The sequence below is a fragment of the Diorhabda sublineata genome, chromosome 6 (assembly GCF_026230105.1).
Source record: "Diorhabda sublineata isolate icDioSubl1.1 chromosome 6, icDioSubl1.1, whole genome shotgun sequence".
NCBI lineage: Eukaryota > Metazoa > Arthropoda > Insecta > Coleoptera > Chrysomelidae > Diorhabda > Diorhabda sublineata.
This window is the reverse complement of record NC_079479.1, coordinates 30690688-30710734: the sequence shown is the minus strand read 5'-3', so window position 1 is coordinate 30710734 and position 20047 is coordinate 30690688. Positions and strand designations below refer to the sequence as shown.

General features: G+C 31.0%; 2 protein-coding genes across 2 annotated transcripts; both read left to right on the top strand.

Annotated features, from left to right (window-relative positions):
- The first annotated feature begins 53 nt into the window (after window positions 1-53).
- LOC130446043 (elongation factor 1-alpha-like) lies at window positions 54-8167 on the top strand. Its single transcript, XM_056782035.1, has 4 exons — window positions 54-376; window positions 2744-3517; window positions 4757-5032; window positions 7405-8167. Exons 2-4 carry the CDS (start codon window positions 2765-2767, stop codon window positions 7759-7761), a joined length of 1386 nt encoding a protein of 461 aa, XP_056638013.1. The 5' UTR covers window positions 54-376; window positions 2744-2764; the 3' UTR covers window positions 7762-8167.
- A 1398-nt stretch (window positions 8168-9565) lies between these two features.
- LOC130445265 (splicing factor U2AF 50 kDa subunit) lies at window positions 9566-18254 on the top strand. Its single transcript, XM_056780828.1, has 8 exons — window positions 9566-9771; window positions 9993-10276; window positions 10335-10593; window positions 10728-10888; window positions 16306-16428; window positions 16603-16776; window positions 16832-16975; window positions 17845-18254. Exons 1-8 carry the CDS (start codon window positions 9756-9758, stop codon window positions 17974-17976), a joined length of 1293 nt encoding a protein of 430 aa, XP_056636806.1. The 5' UTR covers window positions 9566-9755; the 3' UTR covers window positions 17977-18254.
- Window positions 18255-20047: the final 1793 nt, after the last annotated feature.

The window sequence follows — 20047 nt, the reverse complement described above, 5'->3', positions numbered from 1 at the left end:
CTTAGGCTGTAATTGTAAAAAATCAAGTATCCCGCTTTAAACTACAACCCTGAACGTCATAGCGGTATCAACTCCTATTGGTGAAAATTCTGTTATTCTTCCCCTATTTTCCTTTCTCCTCCATTCATTTAAGATTTACAATTCATTTTCATTAAAATGATAATCAGTTTATAAATACTCATATATATATTTGTCAGTACACCATAAAAAAGAAATATTATATTTAACAAAAATTACGGAATTGAATTTATCTTTACTATGTACTTCTATAAATCAATACTTCACCCCTCCATGGAAACCTCTCCTCTAATTTCCGTCAGCTCGCGCTTGTAAGGTCCCGTCGATTTTCTCGGTCTCTTGCTGTGCTTTTGGGCAGGTAAGTGGCAGTAAAATTCTTTTCCTGATTATTTTAATAATTTATGTGAATTTAATAACGCTTTAAACATTAAAAACTAATCGCACAAATTCTTACTATGAAATAGGTTTCATTTATTTAAACTTTGACGTTTATAAATAAATTGCATTAATGACGGCTGCCGGCATTTCAATTTATAATCAACAATTGCGTCTAAAATAATAATTTAAAAATAACTTTTAAGAATTGTTTGCATTCGCAGCTATATTTTTAGGCTTTAATGTATTTTCTCTAACGATTTGTGCAAAGTAATCTAATTAAATTAATGCAAAGCATTCATATTTTTCTTAGAAAGCGAAAAATTGCTATTATCATTTAAAAACTGACCTCTCCTATAATTTATCGAATCGTCTTGTAAATATGTGCATAAAATCGGGAGAAAAGAAAAAAAATCGTCTGGAGGTAAATCGATAATTGGGTAGGGAAGATTTTTTTTAGTCCGTGAAGTAATGTTGCATCACAAAATGGCTCCTTGTATTATAGTTAAATTTCTTTATTTTGCAATTATGTAGTATCTTTATTAATCTAACGAGAATTTTTAAAAATGTAAGAGAATTATTAATTTGATGTAACATTCGGTAGTTGAAAGTCAAGGTCACTTAAAACTCGTAGATACAATTTTAACTGCCAAACTTTATGATTCAGTGTTGATAAAATATGTGTACTATGCAGAAAATAATTGGGGCGTCTGCATTATTCCTTTATCATTGTGAATAAAATGAATCATTAATACATAGGCGTAGATTGGTGATAATTTTATACAATTAGTTTGATTTAAAATCAATATAGATACAACGATAACCAATTAATTGATTGATATAAAATAGATTCGTACTACGTAAAATATAAAGTATCACATCGTTATTATTTATGATCATTGCAATGAGATACAATAACTATTATTATACAGGGTATTTCAAAAAAGGTGATCCCGTCTCTAGGATAGATAGAAAACTGAAAAATATTTGGGGTTTGCTAAGTAAAAAATTTTCGTAACGTCATTAGTATTCAAGATAAAGGGCAACACATTTTTTACGATTTTGCCGCAACTATTGGCATCATTGTATTGAAATTTTGTATGAATGTGTTTTGAAATCTGATACATCCAATGAATGAATTTGTTTTTATGTCTGACTCTCATAGAGGGCGCTAGTTACACGGTTCGTTTCAAGTAATATTGAACTTAACTTTTTCAATATTAGATTTATCAAGCAAAATTTCAAGTGAACTTAAATAATAAATAATAAAATAATCTTGAAACTGTGAATTGAAATATTTTGTCGCGTAAATGAGACCCCATCAACTAAGGGCTTTCGTTTCTTGTAAAGTTTCACAAAAATGCAGTCTAATCAGTTTTTAAAAGTTCAAAAGTCAAATACATCTTGGGCTCCGAAAATTTTTGTAATAAAATATTTCGAGCCTCACACACCTGTACATTTCATGCAGGAATTCATTTTCTAAAAGAGTGATACTATTAATATAGTCCTTGGCAATATTTGCTTAATTTTATTACTGTGTACGTTGTTGATATTTAACGAGAACGCAGCATCGAACAATATTTGCTTTATTCTAGTGCTCTATTAATTTTATGGGTATTTAGGTATTGCCAAATGTATAATACGAAAATTCTGCTATTAAAAACACTTCTACTTACACTTCAAATAATCTTGACAAAGTAATACATAAAGTTAAATCACAATTTCATATTTAAAGAGAGACATGGTCTGATCCGATTTTATAACAGTAACATTTCTTTTTCTAAGTTGGTACAATTTTTTTCATGTTCGTGTTTGAGCGACATATTTCAATCTAACGAACTGTCAATACGAGCTGATGCCCATTTAAAAATGGCCGCCGTGGGATAAGCGATAATTTTACAGATTTATTTGCTTTGTGAAGCTATTTGTTGGTTTTGAAACCTCATTATTTTCAATTTTAAGGCGAAAGACCTTCTTAAGTTATTACTTAAAAAAGGATTGTCGATTTGCTTTCTAAAAATATCAATTTTTCAAAAATCGATTTCAATTCATATATTCTTTTTTTTTGCATTCCAATCATTAAAAGAAAAAGGAAAAATTACTTTCTAATTCCCTTTTTTAATCTATTACAATTTACGAGCTGTAAAACGCTTCGAAAAATTTTTGGAGTGTTACTAAAAAGGACCAAGGGAATATAGAATCGTGCAAGATGGTTTCGATTTCAAGTTCTTTAAGATATTTTGCCACTTTCTTTACTAAAATAACAGTCCATACCATGTATGAACGTTTCTGTGGTTAAAACATTTTCCTCTGGTGCTTTTAGATTCTATTTCATATTGAACTTTTCTAGGAAGAAGAATAATTCATCACAATGGGTAAAGAAAAAGTTCATATTAACATTGTCGTAATCGGTCACGTAGACTCTGGTAAGTCTACGTCGACCGGTCATTTAATTTATAAGTGTGGCGGTATTGACAAACGTACTATAGAGAAATTCGAAAAAGAAGCCCAAGAAATGGGAAAGGGCTCTTTTAAATATGCCTGGGTATTGGATAAGCTTAAAGCCGAGCGTGAACGTGGTATAACCATCGACATAGCTTTATGGAAATTTGAAACCGCCAAGTATTATGTGACTATCATCGACGCTCCGGGCCATAGAGATTTTATCAAGAATATGATTACTGGAACATCCCAAGCTGACTGTGCCGTGCTTATCGTAGCAGCCGGTACGGGAGAATTTGAAGCTGGTATTTCGAAAAACGGACAAACCCGTGAACACGCTCTGCTCGCTTTCACTCTCGGTGTCAAACAGCTCATTGTAGGAGTTAACAAGATGGATTCTACGGAACCCCCATATTCCGAAGCGCGTTTCGAAGAAATAAAGAAAGAAGTATCTTCGTACATTAAGAAAATTGGATATAATCCGGCAGCTGTTGCATTCGTTCCTATTTCCGGATGGCATGGAGATAATATGTTGGAAATTTCTGATAAGATGCCTTGGTTCAAAGGGTGGACGGTCGAACGTAAAGAAGGCAAAGCAGAAGGAAAGACATTAATCGAAGCTCTAGACGCGATTTTACCACCTTCTCGACCTACCGAAAAGCCTTTAAGACTTCCTCTTCAGGTAAGATAGATCAACTTTATCCACATATATAACTTGAACTTTAAAATGTCTTTAAATCTGTTACCATAAAGTTACATCGCAACTGCCTGGTATTCTTTGATATATTCTATGAAACATTTTTTTTGGGTCATAAAATGCTTTCAGTCATAAAACACACTAATCAATTGATCTTTTGACCATAGCAACTTTCTTATAGGGTCATAATTCAACTGCTTATCGAGCTTTAATGTGGTCTAGTATTTCACGGGCCATAAAACACTCTAAATGAATTCATTCGTTTCTTCACGTCTACATTCATAGAAACTTTCTTATAAGCAATAAATCAACTGCTTTACGGCCTTTAATGTGGCTTATAAAACTCTACTGTTTTATGAGTCATAAAACACTAAAAATAAAATGATTTATTCATTCATTCAGGTTATATTTCAACTACCTGGCTCCCTTTATTGTATTCTATAAAACATTAGTGTTTTTAAAGTCGAACAACACTAAAAATAAATCTATTTATTTACCATTATCACTTTAAAGTAATATTTCAAGTGCCTGTGTTCCTTTATTTTATTCTATTAGTGTTTTATGGTCATAAAATAATCTAATTGGATTCATTAATTAACTATACTATTTGACCATACTAAATTTTTAATTCAACTGCTTTATTCGCTTTAATGCGGGCTATAATACTTTGGTGTTTTACAAACGATAAAACACTAAAAACGAAATTATTCATGTCTTCATTCGTACTTAGTTTTTTATAAGGTTATAATCTAACTAATTCAATATGCTCTTTAAAACTTTAGTGTTTTATAAGTCATAAAACAAGCTATAAAACACTGTAACTTTCTTATAAGTCCATAACACTACGCTGTTTGATGTGGTTTATGAAACTTTAGTGTTTTATTGGCCATAAAACACTCTAAATTTATTTACTTTTGTCTTTATTCGTACTAGCTTTCTTATAAGGCCACAACTCAACTGCTTAGTGCGCTATAAAATTTCAGTGGTTTATAAGTAACGAAACATGTTGTAAAATACTCAAAATTAATTCACGTATTTCTTTATTCATACTAGCTTTCTTATGAAGTCATAAGTCAACTCCTCATGGCATTTTAAAGTGGTCATAAAATAATAAAAATGATTGAATGAATATTTATGGTAAAGGTCATTGGTCAAAAACCTGCTCTATATTCCAAATTTCTAATATTATTGCGTACCTACTTTTTAAAATATTAAAATTCTCAGGATGTATACAAAATCGGTGGTATTGGTACAGTACCTGTTGGTAGAGTCGAAACCGGTATTCTGAAACCCGGTATGGTGGTAACTTTCGCACCTGTCGGTCTAACTACGGAAGTCAAATCTGTTGAAATGCATCACGAAGGTCTTCAAGAAGCTGTACCAGGAGATAATGTCGGATTTAACGTGAAAAATGTGTCTGTCAAAGAATTGAGACGTGGATATGTAGCGGGAGATTCCAAAAATAATCCTCCGAAAGGTGCTTCTGATTTTATGGCACAGGTAAATAAAATTTTCTTATAATTTTTGAAAGTTTCGGTATTTGGTATTGGTAACAACAGAACAATATAAATATTTCAACTCACTCACTGCAACTTGTCATATCTTTTTAATAACTTCTAATTTGTGCTTGAGTTAACCATTTTTATAAAATTTAAATATTTATTTTTCTTTGTGTAGCAATTTGATCTTGTTCTCTCAGTGTATTCCGTTGAACTTTTCGTTTCGAAATAGAGATGAAATGATTATATAACTGAAAAATTTCAATTTCACTTCAATTTAAACAAAAAAAATCATTTTTTCAGTCCTTAAACGGAATATCAAATTGAAATTGATTCTTTCTACATTAATATTGTTCAAACTACATTCGTGAGCAAAAAAATCGACTCTAGTCGGCAGCTCGCGGTCAAAAGCAAAAAATCTGTAGATTCCATTCTTTTTCTGGTTCTAGCATCTCAAAGTCATTAGTCTTAGCTTTATAATGAGTGATCTATATGCTTATTAAATTATATTTTTGACTTGAAAGAAAAAATATCAGTTAAGAAAATTTTTCACAATAATAATTAATTTAAAATCCAATCGCTTTTCCATAAATCGAATAAGTTTCTTTACTCGATCTTGTTCGATGCTATCCCATTTATCAGATAGCTCCGATTCGAGGTCTAACCTCATGTCTGATGCCGGATTTCTAGCCTGGACTTTTCTCATTAAGTCCATTGCATAAGTGATCGAAAGGATTTAAATCCGGGCAAAACGCTGGTCAATCTATAGTGGCGATTTCGACATCCTGTAAATACTGCCGTACGGAACCTGCAGTACATGGACGGGTATTATCCTGCATTAGGATGAAGTTTTCGCCGATGAAACTCCATAAAATTTCTTCTATGTATCGGTTCGTTGTTAATTTCCCCGCTCGACCAGTTTCAATAAAAACCAACTCGGATTTCGCTTCCCTTGAAATGCTCTTCCAAACGATATAGGAACTTCTCCAAAAGTTAAGATTTCTTTCATGCAACACTGGGCGAATCTCTCTCCAGGTGTTCTGTAACGCGTCCTCTTCTATCGCTACCATGCAGATATACTCTGCTTTCGTCTGGAAAGGAAACGGAGCTTCAATGTTCGTCGGTCCAATTAACGTGTTGTCCGGTAATTCGCAGATGGGCTGGGGTTAATGTGGGACTGGTAGCTCTGGCATTGGATTGGGTTCAATGTTAGCAGCCTTAAGTATTCGTATAACTGTCCAGCCACTCCTCACGTTTCTTTGAGCTCTTGTTGGACACCAGATTCAGAGATGTGTACCTTTTTCTACCGGAACTACTTCTCCAATGAAACTTGCCAGTCTTTTAGTAACGACGGCCACTTCTCGCTGACTTTGGCCTTGTCGCAATAAGTTGACCGCTTGAGTGGTTTTATTACTTGTTATGTTCATTTTCATTCAAAATTTTACTACTTAAAATACAATTTCGTGTTCAGTTTTTTTGTCAATGACTGGCGAATGCAGAGGTTTTGCCTGATTCGATCACGACTGTATATAAATCATTTTGTTCCTACTTTTTCGACAACTTGTTTCAACTCTTTTTGAGGACTTACATATTCTATATTAACTAATTTGTAATTTCTGGAACCGTTGATGATATTCATACTAAACACACTGTTTACACTACCATTAAACCAACACTCTCAATTACACTGTCTGACGCGCGTTTCGATAACCAAGTTATCGTCTTCAGAGACTGGAGGTGAACTAACTTGACTTACCTGTTTTATACTGAATTTTTTCACCAATAAATAAGAAAAAATTGCTCTGGTACCTTTCAATCCTGTTTACACAGTGAGTGATTGAAAGGAATATTTAACAGAGTGGGTTTTATATTGGTTTATAAATCCAACAATACATTAAAACATTGGTTAATCCTAAGGATAAAATAACCAAATTTGGAAAAGAATGGTATGTATGAAATTAGCTGTGGTGATTGTGACGAGAGGTATATCGGACAAACCAAGAGATCCATTATTATCCGGTTTAAAGAGCACATAGTTCATTTAGAATATGGACGGACGGGAATCATAATCACAAAAAATTGTTGGATGAAATGGCTTAAATAAGGACTTACTAAGGGCCAATTCCTTACAGCCCACTCTATAGTTTAGTAGTCAAGGAATAAATGTAAAATTCCCGCTAGAATTAATTTTCGCGGGAGAAGGCTTATTGGTCAGTCACTTATTAGGTTTTAGTTTACTCTTAGTCTCTGAAGACGATAACTTGGTTATCGAAACGCGCGTCAGATAGTGTAATGACGAGTGTTGATGTAAATAATGTGTTCAGTATATTCTATATCCCGAAATAATAACTGATGTAGTATTTTTGTTAACAGGTGATAGTACTGAATCATCCAGGTCAAATTGCTAATGGATACACGCCCGTATTGGACTGTCATACAGCTCATATCGCGTGTAAATTTGCGGAGATTAAAGAAAAATGCGACCGTCGTACTGGTAAAACAACAGAAGAAAATCCTAAAGCTATAAAAAGCGGAGACGCGGCAATCGTGAATCTCGTTCCATCTAAACCGATGTGCGTTGAATCTTTCCAAGAATTTCCGCCATTGGGTCGTTTCGCCGTACGCGATATGCGTCAAACTGTTGCCGTCGGCGTTATAAAATCTGTAACATTTAAAGATACTGCCGGTAAAGTAACGAAGGCGGCCGAAAAGGCCCAAAAGAAGAAATAACTAGGCTCAGTGCCGCCTCGTACCGCTATAGGCAACAAGGAAATCATCATTTATCTTTATTATTATTTGTTGTTTAGGTGGTTGCAGCGGAATTATTTTCATCGGAAGGAGTTTAGAAGGAAAGATGATGCGTTGAAAAAATTTAGTTTCCTTTTAATTTCTTATTCGATTAATTGATGTTATTTATTGGAATTTTTCTTTTTTTTTTCTTTTCATTTTAATTTTGATTGAAATGATTCGATTCGATTTATTGTTGAGAGTTGATTCTGTATTGATTATGTAGGATGTAAGTTATTTTTAATAATTGATATTATTTGTTATACTTTTGTGTTGAAAATTGATGCCGATAGACTTGATAAATATAAACGTGTATAAGCTTCTTACTATCTAATAAAGAAGCTCTTGAACAATTTGTGTACAAATTTTTACCTTACATTTAACCATTGCACTCCTCACAAAAACCCGACGGAAGAAAAAGGCGAAGAAAACGAAAATATAAATAAATATCGTATGAAATACATCACGGAAATGAAATATATTGTACAGTACACTAACTGATAATAATTCACTTATCACAGTCACTTATCTCACTTGACTAATTTATTCAAATTCTTCGATTACTTTGCTAATTCGTTCTGTTCACTAAGACTATATATTTTAAACTAGGCTAATTGCGCTATATAAACTCCTTATATACGTATCCAAAAAGAATTCTCAAAACTTTTATAAAATAAAGAAACAAAACAATATAAATAAACAGCTTGCCATAATAAAAACAAAGATCAAACGAATTCCGCCTTCGCCGAATTTCAGAATTCCACGATATCCAAGCAAGACCGGCTGCGGAGCAGATACGAGTTCGTAACATTATATAATGATTAACTTATGCCTACTTGTATAATTACTTTTCTAATTTATTCAAATTCACCGGTCAATCTTCTATTTTATTCTGTTCACTATGACTATTCATTATAAACCAACTAGCTGGCTAGACAAACTCGTTTATATACAAAAAGAATTTCTAACAAATTCTAAAAAACAAGTAGCGAAAACAAATAAATAAAAAGACCTTCCTGGAAAAGTTTATGCCGCGACAGCGCACCAAGCTTGTTCGAATATTGCACAAAAACATAAGCATGTTTAAAAAATCATCCTCGCCAAAATGAGAGCATTGAACTGAAATTCAAGAGATATATTTCTCTTCTGAAGATTAAATTTCATTGTTTAAGGTGCGACGTAACGTTGGCCAACTAATTATGAACTTTACCAAAGATATGCGTCTTTGCACCTTCTTTCTTTTAATTTGATAATGATAGATATTTAAAATCAAAAAGTTCTATTCGTTTTTTGTTATTATTCCTTATATTTATATTTTTGTTATCAAGATAACTGATATTTAACAGTAATATTTTATTATTTCATAGCATTCGTACATTCGTGGTTATCAAGCTACCATCTCTTATTGCACAGTGATACCAACATTCTTAAAAATAAGTATAAAAACTATAATTGAGCGGATAAATACCTGAATAATAATCAAATATAAAACTAACTATAGAATGCAAAATGATAAATATGACCATTCGACTTAGTGCGTGTCAAACACGGCACGAAATTCAAAATCTTGGAGCTTGCAATCTCTGTGGACCAAGTCAACACGGCTTTTAGCCTTAAATTCCATTAGAGATGCGAAAATTGTTTTTCGTGAGCCAAATATTGTGGGCTTTGCTTCCACTTCGCTCGCGTATTGAATTAGAAATGTTTCCTTATGTACTGTACAGTTTTTTGCTTATAGTGATCTGTAGCTTTTTTAGTAACAAATGGAGCCGCAGACTATCGACATTTGACAGTTTATATACTCATAGAACATGTTCAAATATTGAATTGCCTGTCTACCTATTTACTTACCTATGTTATATTCGACGCCATCCATTTTGTAGATTTTTAATTTCAACAATAATTATTTGATATATTCTATATTGCTATCAAAAGAAATGGGTGAAGAAAAAGGTACGTATGTATATTTATTAAATTGTTTAGTACTGAGACTTTTTTTTATTGTAAACGTAATTGTAAAGCATCTATCCATTTTTAAAATCCGGTCTTGTTCATTTGTATTAAAGGTGTAAGTGTCAGATATTCGACACTTTGCAATTTTATATTTTTATTGCATTAGAAGAATTTCATATTAGGTATTCTTAAGTTTACTGAGTGTTGAATAATCTATGCAGATGGTAAAGAACGAGATCGCAGTAGAGATAGAAGTGATAGAAGAAAACGTTCCCGGTCTAGAGAACACAGACGCCGGTCTAGATCCAGAAGTAAAGAGCGTGTTAGAAGAAGGAGTCGATCCTCTTCCAGAGGCAGACACAGTAGTGGTTTTTCTAGAAGACGCAAACCTTCTTTATATTGGGATGTCCCGCCACCAGGTTTTGAACACATTACTCCTCTCCAGTACAAAGCTATGCAAGCAGCAGGACAGATTCCAGCTAATATAGTGGCGGATACACCTCAAGTAACTAAACTAATGATTTTCTTTTGTATTGGACTCAAACTTTTCTTTACAACTTTAGGCAGCTGTTCCTGTAGTGGGATCAACCATTACAAGACAGGCAAGACGTTTATATGTTGGCAACATTCCTTTTGGAGTAACTGAAGAAGAAATGATGGAATATTTTAATCAGCAGATGCATTTGAGTGGGTTAGCTCAAGCTGCTGGAAATCCGGTTTTAGCTTGTCAAATTAATCTTGACAAGAACTTTGCGTTTTTGGAGTTTAGGTCAATTGATGAAACAACACAAGCTATGGCTTTTGATGGTATTAATTTTAAAGGTAAGAAAGTACAAAATAATTGTTATGAATCTTAATTTAAATTTGTGTTATTTATAACATAAACATTTCTTCAAAATTATTTTGAACTAATTTTTCAATTGTTAGTTGTTACTATGATGTTACTATAACTTCAGGTCAAAGTTTGAAAATTAGAAGACCCCATGATTACCAACCAATGCCAGGTATGTCTGAAAATTCCATCAGCGTACCTGCAGGTGTAATTAGCACTGTTGTACCAGATTCCCCACATAAGATATTTATAGGAGGACTTCCTAATTATCTTAACGAAGATCAGGTAAGGCATTATTCAAATCTTATGTATGGATGCATTTTGGATGAAGGCAAATTTACAAAGTCAGTTCTTTTTTTATATAAATTTTGATTGTATAGTTGAAGTACAAAAAAATTTGATAAAAATATCAATGGTAGGAGCTTTTATAAATATTCAAGAATTCAGTTTGTATTTTGGGGTTCCAATTTTAAAGTCGTCAATGAGAATATGAAAATTACAAATGTATAACGAAACTCAATAAATATCTTCAGCAATCCTTTGGGAAACTTGTATTGAGACAAATTCCGAATAATTTAAAGGGGAATAAAAACTTTTGTGGTATATAGAAAACTGATATTTGTAAATTTGTGTATAATGTTCGGATAAGAATGATTGTTATCTTCCCCACACTATTTAGCAAAATAAAATTTGAAAAATATGGATACAGACCAGCAGTCAGAGTTCTTAAAGTGGTATTTTCCATTTTTTACAGCCTTTACAGATTACAGTCTTCTACAGAATTGTTCAGCGCAAAAATGATTTCAGCCTCTTTTACAGATTTTTTTAGCGTCGGGAGCCTCGAGCGAATATTTTTTAAACACTTTTTTTTCATTTTACTGGACAATACATATTTTTTCTTGTCCACTGCAATATATAGTTTGTCTCTCAGTTTAACTTTTCTTACTTTCTGTCAGTTTGGTTTGGATGATCTAATGTTATTGCTTTCCTTTCTCCACTTTTATTATTTCTTGTTTTTTTAGTGCTTGTTTATGAATTATTCTTTAATTTGTTTTTGTATCCTACCATAATAATATTTTTTATACTTTTTAATTTGGATTCTAATACCCAGGCCCCACTTTTGAAAGGGTATTTTAGTTATACATGTTTTTCTTCTAGATATCCATTTATATTTTTACCAAAAATTATTTTCCTATTCCTTGCACATATCTATAATTATTATTGTTTATATTTGTTTCTGATATTTATTTTTTCTGGTATAGTTCTGTGTGATGCTCAAAATTTGTAACCTCTTTTCAATAAAATATTTTTACAAGTTGAGCAAATAACTTCATTTAAAAGGCTTCGGTGATAACTTTTTCAATATCCTCTATTTCTATTAATGCTATGTATAATTTTTTTGCAGTTTTATCGAGGTCTATAGGTAATAGATTTGCTTTTTTCCACATGCTTATAATTCTGTTTAGATTTGTGTTTTATGGGTTTTCTCACTAATTCATCTTTTATGAGTTTGAGATTATTTATTGATACACAATTTAATTGAACTTCTAATTTTAAAATTTATCTTCTCAGTACTCGAATATTTTGTTGTCTAGTATTGGATGGAAAGTGTTTAAAAATTTCCAATATTTTTTACAGGTTTGCAGGTTTTTACAGGAAAAAAATTTGTTTTTCAGGATATATTTAAAATTAAAATTGAAAAGTCATTTTCAGGCATTTTTCAGCACTTCCTCTTTTCATTATTTTTTATTTCAGCTCTGAAGATGTCCAAAATAATAATTATTTCAGCAATAAAAGCTACAATATTGCTATTTAATATTGAAAAATGTGATTATACACAATCATACATTTTCCCATCGATAGCAATTTTAGTAGTTATTTTTCAGGTGCCTAAAACAGAATCTTTCAGTAAATTATGCAATTTCATATCATAGGACTGTTTCACAATATAAATTCTTCAGAATGCCACAATTATAATCATTTATAACGTTACTCCTTTCAAATCGAATATGTTTACATAACATGAAACAAATGAAAAACCTGTTAAACTTAGCTTGTGTAACTAAAGCCCCTTATCCTCATCTTCACATGTTTTGGAGACAAGTTGCTTCAATATTTCAATTCAATAATTTCCTGCTATATTTCTACAAGTAATTTCACATATTTATCTTGATTAAAATATTTTTTTTTCTATTTTTACCGTCTCTAATAGATCTTTGGTATCTAAAATTTTCATATTGCTTTATTCAGTTTCATATTAATGCATTTCTTCCCTAAAACAATTGAAGCAGCTTTACAAAAAAATTTTATCATTTAAATCATGGTTGTTCATTCAACAACATTCATGAAGATAAGGGATTTGCTTGCATTAATCATTTTTAAAGTAAAGTAAGGATATAACAGATAGTTGTAGCATTCTTATAGCAAGTATCTAAAAAGAAAAGAAAAAAATATCTTCTCATATATCTGCTTTTTTGCCCTGTAGCTAGGGTTATCAACCCGATGCGTTTGAGTGTTTCTGCAAACAAATAAACCTGAACACCCTGTGGAAAATCAAGGCAAGTCACGTAATTATAAAGCAAAAAAGCCGTTAATGTCATTTCTTAATTCTGACTGACTTGGAGGCTGTTTCAAAATAATTGTGATGGGTGATGCTATATTTAGTTTAAATCACAAACAAAATTTTGAGGTAGCAACAGTGGGATGGAAGTTCAGAATATCATTAACAATTTCCAAATAAACAAAAACAAATGATAATTGAATGTACCTAGAAAACACAACAATACTGTGAATAATGTAATTGAAAATTTAGCAGAAAAAAGTTACAAGATTATTGTATTCTGTGTTTGTGTCATCAGCATTCACTACCTTTTTGCCAGTGCCACATATCAACAATTTATCGATGGATTTCTATGAAATTAATGCTTTTAACGCCATATTCACTCTTCTTACTGTGCCTTGTCAGGTCCTCTTGACGTTACCAATCGCAATAACCGACAGTTTTCAACATTTAACTGTTGCATTTGCTCTATTTAAGACTCTTTCGTTTAATCACCTATCCACTCTATTCTTAAGATTCTAATACTGTTGATTGTGATAGTCCTCAGGGTCCAGACTTCAGCTCTGTATAACTCACAAAGCAAATATAATATTTAATCATTCTTTGTCTCAGTTTTAAGTTCAGATTGTCATTACGAAACAGTGATATCGTTTTCTGAAAAATTGTACTGTCTAATTCAATCCTGCATCTAATTTTCTTATCTGGGTTTAGTTGCTCTTTGATGTAGCACCTTAGGTTCTATTCATTTATCTTTAATGACTCTGGTATAGTTAGCGGCTAGAGACCATAAACTTTTTCTTTGCAATATTTATATTCAGTCTCATTTCTTGTTCCACTGAATTTATAAGATTTCAAGGCCCAGGACAAAATAGTAGAATGTTTGATTACTGATTAATCGTATAAGCAAAGTTATAGAGAAAAGAAGAATAACTAAACTCATTGAACATATATTTCATACACTGTTTGATTGCCAGGTTACTAATACCCACTTTTTTCTAATTGGAAATGTTATAATGTTAATCTGCATTCCTCAGATTCTCATTTTTCTGTGATTAATATAACTAATTAGAAATATATTGGGCAGATTGGGTCGATCTAAATGACGTGTAGCTTAAATTAGTTCATTACTGCCTTTACTATGTATTTAATTTTTTGCAAAAAAGATAATGCTTAATTTTGTGGTGTACTATCCTTAATATACAGGATGGCCAAGTAACACTGAAACAATTAGGAATCATGTTAACAATATTTTCAACTTATTCCCACTTTAATTGAAGGTGTACAATAATTTTCACCATATGGTCTGATAAGTTTTTTAATGAAAATATTATTTTTATAATTTGAATTTTCAGAAATTATAATGCCTTTTTTCTTTGAAAAAAAATCTGTAAAATAATCTTGTATATTATCCAAGATTGTTTTTAGTGCATGTCATTTATTAATTCACAATTAATTTTTGTTTTTAATTATTTGGGGTTAATTAGATTAGTATTTCGAACACATCATAACCTATCACTGTTATTATTGCATTACACAGCCACAAAAAGTAAGTTATATATAATATATTGATTGAATTTTGTACACCCAAAATCAAATTAGTTTATACATAAACTTGAATAATTGTTTTCAGCAAAAAAGGTGAAATATTGCCAATTATTTTAAATTTTCTTCTCCAAATTTCCAAGATGATTGAATTTGTTGTGTTCCATTCTCCACAAGTAGTATGTGCTTTATGGTATTAAGATACGGATTCAAGCTTTGATCGATTACCTATTATGGTGGATTGTACATCATTACAATTATTCATGCCAAAAATTCCTGCCAAACGCAAACTACTGTGTTTTATGTCCATCTAACTTGATTTACCTTTATATATTTGTTTATTCCTAGAGGAATTGACGTCATTTGATTAGCACGTGTCCACAAACTTTATACTTGTACATTGTGTAAACTCATACAGAGAATAATGATTACCTTAATAGACCTGCTTTATTTGGTGCTGTCATAAAAGTACAACATTGGAGAGACGAGTAAACTTAATGAATGTGAAAAATAATTCTTCCTGTCCTTTTAGACGTTGGAATGAGACTCCTACCTATTTTTCCCTGCTTTTCGATTCCTCATAAATATCTTCATTTTCACATTTTCTTATGTACAGTGTTAAAAGCCAACTTGATATATTTTCTCTTTCAGTCTTCTAGGTACATGTATATCGCTTTTCTTTATGGGCGAAAATCTGCTTGTTAATCTTTTAAACAATCAATAAAATTGAAAACTAAGGTATACTATTCAGCATTTCTTAGTTTCTGTAGAATAAATTGCACTAAAGTTTAATGTATACACACAAGCTCTGAACTGAAACTAAAAACACTAACTCAAAGAGCTTGATCCTCTTATGTCTCATTTTTAACTCTTTCAAGGATATGGATAGCCTTGACATTGAAGTGATAATGGAGTCTATCTTCAGGATTTGGTTAATTTCTTAATGGTCTAATCAAATTCCAGGTCCCTATGGAGGTCACTATGTTCCTCTGTGCTTTGTTTTGGATTCTTGCTTGATTTGGTGCATCCCCATAGTTAGATACATAAGTCCATACAGGCTATAAGTATCTGCTTATTAATCAAAAGCTTATTATGTAGAGACAGAGTGGAGTTTCCTCCAATTATAGCCAGTACATTTTTCTATGATTCCTTTTCACTTCACTGTAGGTATCAAGTTGGAATCTATGGATCTTTTGGTGATATTTATACTGAACACACTGTTTACACTAACACTCACAATTACACTGTCTGACATGTGTTTTGAGAACCAAGTTATCATCTTCGATTGAAGTTTACCTTCACACATCACATGTCAGACAGTATAATTGTGAGTGTTGGAGTAGAGGTATTGTAAACAATGTGTTCAGCATTTCACTATAGGTATCACACACATACAAAAAAAATTGTTCTAGAAAATCAATATGAAGAAACATAATTTTTTGTTTAATTAAAACGTAATTTGAGAATGACATAAATTATTTAAATATTCGATACATGATATTAATCATATACAAGTTTGTGGTTAATTCAAAACTTTTGATTTTGGGTTTAAACTAATATGAAAATCGATAAATTTTCTATAAAAATCTGAAATATGTAGGTAAAGGAATTGCTGATGTCTTTTGGTCAATTGAGGGCTTTCAACCTCGTGAAAGACACTGCTTTTGGATTAAGCAAAGGTTATGCTTTCGCCGAATACATTGACATTACAATGACCGATCAGGTAAGTCAAAGCAGGATACTCAAATCTAGTAAAATAATCGAAAAAAACTATTCATTTGTAATTTGTAAAAATTTGTGGGTGGGTAGACCAATGAAATCTAAAGCCTTCACAAAAATTTAGATCTGCTTTAGTATTAAAATTTTGTAACAATCCTTCTAATTTTCTTTTAATTAGGCTATCGCCGGTCTCAATGGTATGCAATTAGGAGATAAACGTCTAATCGTTCAAAGAGCAAGCGTGGGTGCTAAAAATACGACAGTTCTACCAGCAGTACAAATACAAGTTCCCGGTCTCAGTTTGGTGGGTGCTTCTGGACCCGCTACTGAAGTTTTATGTCTTCTCAATATGGTAAAAATTCAAATAATGGTTTAATTAAGCAATTTTATAACTTGTTTTATTGTAGGTTACACCTGACGAACTTAAAGATGAAGAAGAATATGAGGATATTCTTGAAGATATTAAAGAAGAATGTAACAAATACGGTGTAGTTAGAAGTATTGAGATACCTAGACCGATAGATGGTGTGGAAGTACCAGGATGTGGAAAGGTATGTAGATATATAATGTTTACAACATGCAGAGGAAATTTCTGTAAAAATATGAAAAATATTGTTTTTTTCACTTCTATATGAAAAATATTTAATGATAAAAAATATACACATTGCATAATTGTAACCCAGACAGAGATACAACCTTTTGTGTTGAGAATAATCAGGATTTGTTAATCATATAGTTAAATGATAAATGTCCTAATGGGAACCAACGTCATAACTAAGTGATTCCAAGTGTCCCTTAACACTTGATGTTCTTTTAACGTATTAAATTACTTTATTAGCTTCAATTGGAAATAATTGTCTCCAGACATAAATGCAATTATTTCTTCTAAAGTGTAAAATTATTGCTACAGATTTATTAGAAGATTAGATATTTTTGTCATTTTTTCTAAAAGTATTCTTGTTTATTTCAAGGAAAACTGATACAATGGAAGTAATGAACAATATAGTAACGAAAATAAATATGTTATCTTTGTTTCTTCTGTAATTTCGATTTATCCATATTATTATACACTTATTAAATATTCTGAAGTGTTCTCAAACGCTCTGGAAGAGCTCTGAAGAACTTGCACGAAAATTCTGGGGTTGGATGTAAAATCAGCACATGATAGGAGAAAAAATTGCTAGAAGTAAAAATTTCAAGTACAAAGTTTTGATTTCTAGAATGAATTGTATAATTCAGAATGATTATGTATAATCTTGAGAGAAAGTAAAAATTTTTTACCTGATTTTTATCATTCTTACTAATTTTTTTTTTATTTTCAATTAATATGTCAACGACTATTAAGTGACAAGGCTTTTTAATAACTTGTTGATATTTTCTAAAATTGTGAATTATTAAAATTTAATTATTATTATTCCAGGTATTTGTCGAATTCAATTCCGTATTGGATTGTCAAAAGGCCCAACAAACGCTGACAGGCAGAAAGTTTAGCAATCGTGTTGTAGTGACATCCTACTTCGATCCTGATAAATATCACAGAAGGGAATTTTAATTAATATTATTTTTTTAAGAATATAGTTAAGTTACAATGTTTATTAATGTATCAATAATAATTTCGATTCTTTTAGCTCATACGAGTAATTATATGTCTTTAAAATATGTTTTTAATTTTATGTATAGAATCCATTACTCTTTTTTTATACTGTAGTACTCCTACTAAATTCAAAATTAATTTTGTAGGAATAAATGTATAAAAAAACAGTTTGAAATCTTTCTACCTTAAAGCAGGTTTATATGTGGTAAATAATAAAAATTTCATAGTAAAATAAAAAAAAGAGGTAGGTAACATTGTTTTAAATTTTCTTTGGTTTGTGGGATTTGCTTCAGATACAAACTAACTGTTGGTCTAACTAAAAATATAAAACAATCCTGTTGGTTCTACAGGAAATATTTTGAAACGAAATTTCTTCAATAAACTGGATTGAAGTATCAAGTAACAAAATTTGGCAACATAGCATAATATATATTTTAAAGATTTATAACAGTGAAAGTTCTTTGCTGTATAGATAAAAAACCGCTTCCGGAAAATGAAGCATGACGGTAACTCAATAGATAAGTCATCGGAAAGGAAGAGAAATAGTAGAGGTAAGATTGAATAATATAGTAATACACTTTTAGTAAAAGTAAGATAACACACATAAATCCAAGCAAATAGCAGAATGAGTACTATATTCAATGAGGGAGAGGAAAACCGACATGGAGTACATGATAAGAGATGCAGAATATAGGAGGAGCCAAACGAAGAGACTACAAACAGGAAATAATGAGATAAAAAAGAAACAAAAAGATATGTAAAAGAAATCGAGAAAACTAAAAATAGGAAGAATAAAAAAAGAGGAGAATTGACCTTATAGAGTGGAAAAAATGAGAGAATTTATATCAAACATGAATTATCAAGAATAACGAAAAAAATATAAAATTGAAAGCTGAAGAAGAGAGGGATAATGGCGAGACTAAAAATTATTTTCAATAAACTAAGGATGGAAGGAGTAGAGTGGAAATGGAACCAAAAAGAAGGAAAATTGAAACTAATATACACAAGGAGGGATTCAATAACGACGACATTGATAGGATTTTTCTTGTTTATCAATACATCTTAGAATCCTACATTTTGAGAGTAATTAAAGTGTAAATTCAAATAAATATCGCAAAATTGTCCATAATGAAAAAATTCTTTTTTTTTCTCTATACCATCAGAAAGTAGACATGTCAACGAACAAAAAACCCACCAACGTTTTAAAAAAAATCGAATATTTTGACGTGAGATTTTTTGATTGAAAATTAGGATGCTTTTTGAATCCTAAACCAAAGTAGGGTAAAAATATTTTAAATCAGAAAAATTACAGTGTGCTTTGTACATAGAAAGGTAAGTTTTCAACAAATTTCGTAAAAAAAAGATTTTTTTTTAAAGCTATAAATAATTTTTTTTATTTCGCCCACTTCCCCAAATCAAATCGCCAATAATTTATTTTTCCTTTCATTCCTTTTATATTCTCTGCCTTTTTTAATAGGTGTCATCCTACTAAAATTTTTTTTGTTTCTAAAATTATCGACCCTGGTCTATTAAACAAGTTGATTGATAAAGGAGCCCTAACCTTAAATTAATGAGTCCCTGTGTAAACTAAAATCAATAAATTAGAGTGGCTCTTACTTACTTACTTAGTAAGTAACTTATTTGATAAAGTTCAAAATTTTGTACTAAAACATAAATAATAAGTAGGTGATTAGAATCACAAAAAATTTACTTTCGAAAGAAACTAATAAAGTAAATTTAATAGTCTATTATACAGGCTTTTTCAATACCTGTATGTTTCAAAAATCGATATCGATTCTTTTACTAAAATTGAAAACAATTTTAATTGTTTTGGAAGAATTTAAGGTCGATTATTAATTCCAAAAAAAATCAAACAGTAATGTTGTTGTCATTTGGTAATTGAAAAGAATTAGAAGACATTGGTTGATATTAGTCCTAATAAATGTTGCAGGAACTAGATCGTAATGAGTCGCGTAAGAATAAGTACATTTTCTTACGAATGAAGAAATTTAGTAATTTTGACATAAAT